General features: G+C 49.0%; 1 protein-coding gene across 2 annotated transcripts in view; it reads right to left on the bottom strand.

The window, feature by feature from the left end:
- The window catches only part of LOC131265677 (uncharacterized), a 197,902-nt gene continuing 191,902 nt past the window's right edge, over nt 1–6,000 (bottom strand). The window contains exons 3-8 of one of the 2 annotated variants that reach the window (XM_058267969.1): nt 3,975–4,616; nt 2,862–3,456; nt 2,667–2,791; nt 1,882–2,428; nt 1,684–1,817; nt 1–1,621 (exon numbers count right to left, since the gene is read on the bottom strand). In XM_058267969.1, coding sequence (XP_058123952.1) covers nt 1,448–1,621; nt 1,684–1,817; nt 1,882–2,428; nt 2,667–2,791; nt 2,862–3,456; nt 3,975–4,616 — 2,217 coding nt within the window. In that variant the 3' untranslated portion in view covers nt 1–1,447. The remainder of the gene's footprint in view (nt 1,622–1,683; nt 1,818–1,881; nt 2,429–2,666; nt 2,792–2,861; nt 3,457–3,974; nt 4,617–6,000) is intronic. The other variant, XM_058267970.1, reaches the window with a different exon arrangement.

Genomic DNA, 6,000 nt, shown 5'->3' with positions numbered 1-6,000 from the left:
TCACAATTGGTTTGCTTTTATTCGTTTGTTCCTTTCCCATTTGAAGTAAGGGTAAAATGGTACCGCGTGTTGGATTGCATTACGAGAAAATTTGAAAAAAAAGACGAGTTCTACGGGTATTCTCTCACGAAACAAATAAAGGGAAATAAGTGAAATTAAAACAATATGTTAAAATATTTTCAATCACGCACACTCCGATTCTCCCACTTTCGGTTTAACATTCTTTCTTTTCCATCTTCCTTGACGGAGACACTTTCCGATACTAAACTTCTCGACAAACTTTCCCCACTGCGTTTGCTTACACGCTAATGCCTAAAGTGAGGGCTTTAAAAAGGATGATAAAATGAAACTAATATCTAAATGTAATTATTTATCATGCAAATAGGATACCGGGTGTGCTTTGCAGCAGTACGCAATCGTTACAAATTATGTAAAAGAACTTACGCATCCTACAATCTTACGCATCTATACATGTGCTCGTTCGGGGGCGGAGACGAACCTCCGCCGCCGACGAGCGGATCAATTATTATTGCTTATATGATTCGATTTGTTTGCATCCCACCATGGGCGGAAGGGCGCTTCCATGGTCGCTTCGTTTCCGGCCGGAAGGAACGACCTGCACAACGTGTTTCCTTTTAGCAAAGCGGCACGTGAGCGAATGCATGCGGCTTTTTGTTTTACTGCTGCTGCTGCTGCTGCTTGTGAGTTAGTCTCTTTGTTATCGCGTGTAATTGCGCGTGTGTGTGTAAGTAGAAGTGATTCCTTCTCCAGCTCGATCCGTTAAGTTGTATCAATAATATTGTCCTCTGCTAGGATTTGTTTCATTAAAAGGTAATAAATACTGTCCTCTAGTGTAATAACTAGTGATCTCTGTTGAATCATCAATCCGTCCAATATCGTTTACCGTGCGGTTCGCCTTTTCTAATCATAAGGACGTCTCTAAATGGAGTATTACAGTTGCTTGCGTCGAATTTGTTCGCTCCCGTTTGTCCGGGATTGCTTTTCGCTTGTCATAAATTAAAAAAAAAAAAGATCAATCTCCGATTCACATCACACCATTCACGAGATTCATTGGCCCTGGATCCGGACCCTCCAGCACCGATCCTACTTTTCTGCTGCACAAGTGTGCTCGAGTATTAACGGATAATTTTGTTCTGTGTTACGATAGATTCTAGTAATTAAGTTCCTTGCATGTAAGTAGTATTAACGGGGTTTGCAAGTAGTGTAGATGATGTAATATAAGTGGCTGGTACTAGGATAGTGGATGCAGTAGTCGGCGTAAAAGAAACACGCCAAATTTGCGTTTCTTCCCGTCTCACTTTTTGGGCGCCCCGCCGCCTCGTACCCCCTTCTTGGTGGTGGACCCGTTCAGCCGCCGATGCAAGGATTTAGAATTTGTTTGGACGCACGTTTCCGACGGACGCTGCGCCACCGTCGAAGGCTTCCGTCAGTGCTGCGACGAATCGCTGCCGAGCTGCGTCGCTACCAGGTTCAGCGGTAGGTTGCACGAATCGAGATCGTTCTCGGGCCCACTGTCGTCGCCTGCGTCACCACCCACCAGCAGCTCCCCGCTGCCGTTCGGGTCGAAATTTTGCGCCGCACGTAGGTAGTTGTGGAAGGCCTAGAAGATATGGAAGGTGATTAGATGGTTTGTTCGTTGCAAACGTTAAGGGAATTACTTACAGGTACGGTAAAGTTGGTTGGTGTACCGCGGGATGCGTCACGAAGGGCTAATAGTTGCGTCTGCAACGCCTGCAGATCGACGGCCGTTTCGACACCATTGTCCACAATATCGGCACTGTCCTGCTTGACGGTTTCTGTAAAGACAAGGCACACAGCGTTAGTGGTTCGTCCATACTCTCCCTTCCTCCGGTCACTTACTCCTGCGCGTACTCTTATCCCCCTTCGGGCGTCGTCTTCGCGTGTGGATCGTATCACGACGCATCGTGTGCGGCCGGTTAACACCGTGCAGCTTGAAGTATAAACCGCACGCGTTGCACACCATTTCGCCGCGCATGTTCCGCCGCCAGATGGTGGTCGTCGTGGTACCACAGTTCGTGCAGGACATGTCCTTCTGCTGGGCGTTCTGCTGCTGCTGCTGCTGCTGCGCGGGAGCGGATTTTGGGAGTAATAGCCGTGGACTGCTGTTGCCCGACGCGGTACTGTTCGCTTCCGACTGGGCCGCATCACTCTGCTGGGCCGCCGTTGCCTTCGTTGTGGTGAACAACACGTTGCCGCCGGAAGAAACGCCCTTGCCTGTGGTATGCTTCAGCGCACTGATGCCACCGCCACCGCCGCCAGCTGGTCCGATACCATTGTTGTCCAGCGCAGCATTCGGCGAGTTGCCTTCCACTGGCGTCCGGCTCGGACACGACTGTTTCCGTCGGCCACTCTGACCGGTTTGATTGTGGCGACTGATGTCATTTTGCTATAAACAAAAACATTTGGAAGAGCATTAATAAAAAAGGACTTTCCAAAGGAAAAAGGTCTGGCGTTTCAAAGCTTTTTTTAAGCTTTCGATCAACACATTTTTTTTAAAGTTCCCTATTTTTCCCTGCTATGGCCTGTTCGTGCGTGCATTGTTAGCTCCGTTAGTTGCGTGCACCCATCCTTATTGCTGGTGCCGGAGTGTGAGGCAAACTTGACCACCAAAGATATATATCTACCTTGAGTAACGCTAATCCTGTACTAACCGGTAAGGACGGGGGAAACTGGATGCCGAGACTCCGGGCGTTGATCATCTTCCTCAGCAACGCCGTCGCCTCGTTTCCTTCACCATTCACAATGAGATCTAAAACAAAAGAGGGAAAATTGATAAGTGACGAGGGGTTCGTTTGTTACTAGTTGATCGAAAATCTTACTTGTATTTTGTGTCAACGCCTGCCACAGCTGCACCACCGCCGGATCCGCACCATCGCCCAGCCCACCGAAGGGCATCTGACGAACGGCAGCCGCAACTGCTGCGGCGGCCGCCACCTGCTGCTGCTGCTCCTCGATGGAGTTCATACTGTCCGGAGTTTCGCGCCCGAGATGATCCAACGATCCACTTCCCGGGTGTTGCTGCTGCTGGTGATGGTGGTGATGGGGGTGGTTGTGGTGGTGGTGGTTGTTGTTGTTATTGTTGAGGTGATGATGATGGTGGTGGATGCTATTCCGAAGCTTCAGCTCGTCGGCGGTACACTCCGAGTGTGCGTCCTGCGAGGATATGTCCATCTGGAGCCGGCCGGAATCGCTGCTGTCCACGCTGTCACTGTGTTGGCTCGCTTGGTCGTCGGCTACCGCCGCCGCCAGGTGCTCGATCGTTTCCCGCTTGATGAGGTTCTTCTTCACCAGCGTGGAGGCGGCCACCGTGGGCGAGAGGACCACGTGCGGCTCCACCTTGACGCGCTTCATCGTCAGATCCATCTCTTCGCTGCTCGGCGTACGTTTGAGATTGTTCAGAAGGTATTCGTGAGGCTGGCGAAAGGGAAGAGAGAGAGAGAGAGGGAAATGCCATTAGTTTACACTGCGTTTAGTACAAATTTAGTACAACAAATTAGTAATGAGAATAGCAACTCTTTGAAGAAATTCAGACAGAACGATCTCAGTTATAAGTCGCTTCAGGCATTATAATCCTTAACAGGGATTCAAATTCCAAACGAGTTGCTAGTCGCCACAGGGATGAATCCCGAGAAGTGATTCGAATCCCAAGTATAGATTTCAAGAGCAAATAAAAGAGTTACGAGCCGTCATAGATATTTGAATCTGTAAACAGGAGTGAATTTCCAACCAGATTGGGTTTCGATTCCTTGTACTCGATCAAATCTCTGTGGCGACTACTAACTCTTTTACTCACTCTTGGGATTCGAATCCTTTATTAAGGTTTTGAATGGCTGTGACAACGACCAAATTTTTTTTATGTTAAGGAGACGATTCAAATCACTCAATTCAACAGTAAGATTCTACTCACTCACTAATTCTACAACAAAACCCACCTTTATCACAGAAGATTTAATACTTTGCGGTTGCTGCTGCTTATTCTGATTGTTATTGTTAATTATTTGATACTGTTGCGATTGTTGCTGCTGCTGCTGCTGCTTCTGCTCGGCGAGCAGACTGGGCGACTGTGGGTTCGAGCTTGGCGGTGAGATGATGGCCTTCTTGCTGATGTCCATCAACACCGCGGCCGTCTCGAGATGCTCCTTCTGCAGCTGCGTTAGGTTGCGCACCTGAATCAGTGGCTGCCTCGGTTGGGTGCTACTCTGCTGCTGCTGCTGCTGCTGCTGCTGGAACCCAATCGGAACCGTGGGCGGTGGCTGCTGCTGTTGCTGTTGATGATGGATGATCGTCGTCGTTGTCGTGGTGGTCGCTGCTGTCGGCTGCTGGTGGCTGGTGTGCACGCCGGTGGAAGTAAGTTTCATACTCTCGATAGGGATCACAGATACGGCGTTCGCTTCCAGGTTTTGCAGGTGCGTTTTACTAAGTACTGAGGTAACTGATTTTGTATGATTGTTATTGTTGCGCAGGGCCTGCAGGGCTGCGATCGCGTCCTGCTCGGCCGACGCCTTCAGCGCGAGCGTCGCCGGCGACGATGCAATCAAGTTTTCCAACTTCTCGGAAGATTCTGTGAGTATATCCTGGGAGGGAGAAAGGGTAAAGAAAAGAAAGCTTAGTACCATGTACTCGGTTGCCTAAAAAACAGTTACGAAAGGGTATTGCTTATTAACTACACATGGATTGACATCGACAACGACGGTGATCTTAATTATTTTTCGTTAAGATCGCTCCTCCTAAACGGTGCTTGTCAGCGGATAAACACTGCCACGATTCAACGGTAATTATAATTATCTACTGCCTCATTATAAAATCCATTCATTACAACGATCTTACGGAGTTGTACGCCATTTCCGTACGCGGCGCGTGATCTTGCGCGTCCATTCATTCATTTCAACGAAACGCAGCTTGTCCTTTGAACTTTCCGCACTGCAAAAAGCCGTCTACCCATTTAGTCAAACGTCAACGTCGGCCGGCGAGTGGCGCTTCCCGAAAGGGACGATCTCGTTTGATCTTTTCCCGAAACTCCATTGCTTGTGCATCCTTTCCTCTGTCATCCGAAAACATCAAAGACAGTTCGGGGGTGGGGGAGAAACAAAACCGATTTTATTTTCCCTCCCTCTGGGGGTTGTGCATAAATGAATCACGCACCATAATCCCATGCCGACCGTCCCCCCATGCTCTAACCTTGGGTCGAAAATGAATGCACCGACCAAACCGGGTCTCGTGAAACACCATGCGCTTGTGGTTGCGGAATCAAACCCGGTGGTGGTGATGATGGTGGAACGTACATGTTTTGACAATCTCTCAATCAAAAACTCCCGGGCGGAAATATCTTCTCCCGATGCAGCGGAGAAAAATAGCAACCCCCGAATCCCTCCCTTCCGACGCGATCCGAGAAGGATGTCGAGAGTGCAGACCACATTAAAGTGTAGTGTCGTTCCGGACTTGAGACCCGATCGGCGAACGAGGCTGTTGAATGGATGAAAAATAATCAAATAAATAGAGAAGCGAACTCCCACCAGCCAGCCAGCCAGCCCCGGCGGGGATCGCTAGTTCCGTTTTTCCCGTTCGGCTTAATGAGCCGCACCGACGGCGAAGGATGTTATGCTATATAGATGTATTTTTTTAAGCTTTGAAAATCGGTTCTTCAGGAAGGAAAGAGAAAACCCCCGCCCTGCGCTTTCCTTCCGTAATTGATCGTAAAGCGGTAGAAAAACGGCAACACACGATTCCGATCCGGCACACGGAGTTCGCCCACTCTCGCTCGCCCAGACCGAATGCAATTAAATGTTTAATTAATGCAAATAATATTTACCAATAAATATGTTCGTTTCGTAAACAAGCCTCTTTAGCACTCGCCGGACGCCGGAGCGCAGAAAAGCGGCGTTCGAGAGGAAGCGAAGGAGATGACTACCAGCAAATCAGCAAAGAAAAGCCGATCCGTGTACATTACACTTTTATTAT

Source organism: Anopheles coustani, chromosome 2, assembly GCF_943734705.1.
Source record: "Anopheles coustani chromosome 2, idAnoCousDA_361_x.2, whole genome shotgun sequence".
NCBI classification, from domain to species: domain Eukaryota; kingdom Metazoa; phylum Arthropoda; class Insecta; order Diptera; family Culicidae; genus Anopheles; species Anopheles coustani.
The sequence above is the reverse complement of the archived record's forward strand: the minus strand, read 5'-3'. Positions and strand labels throughout refer to the sequence as shown.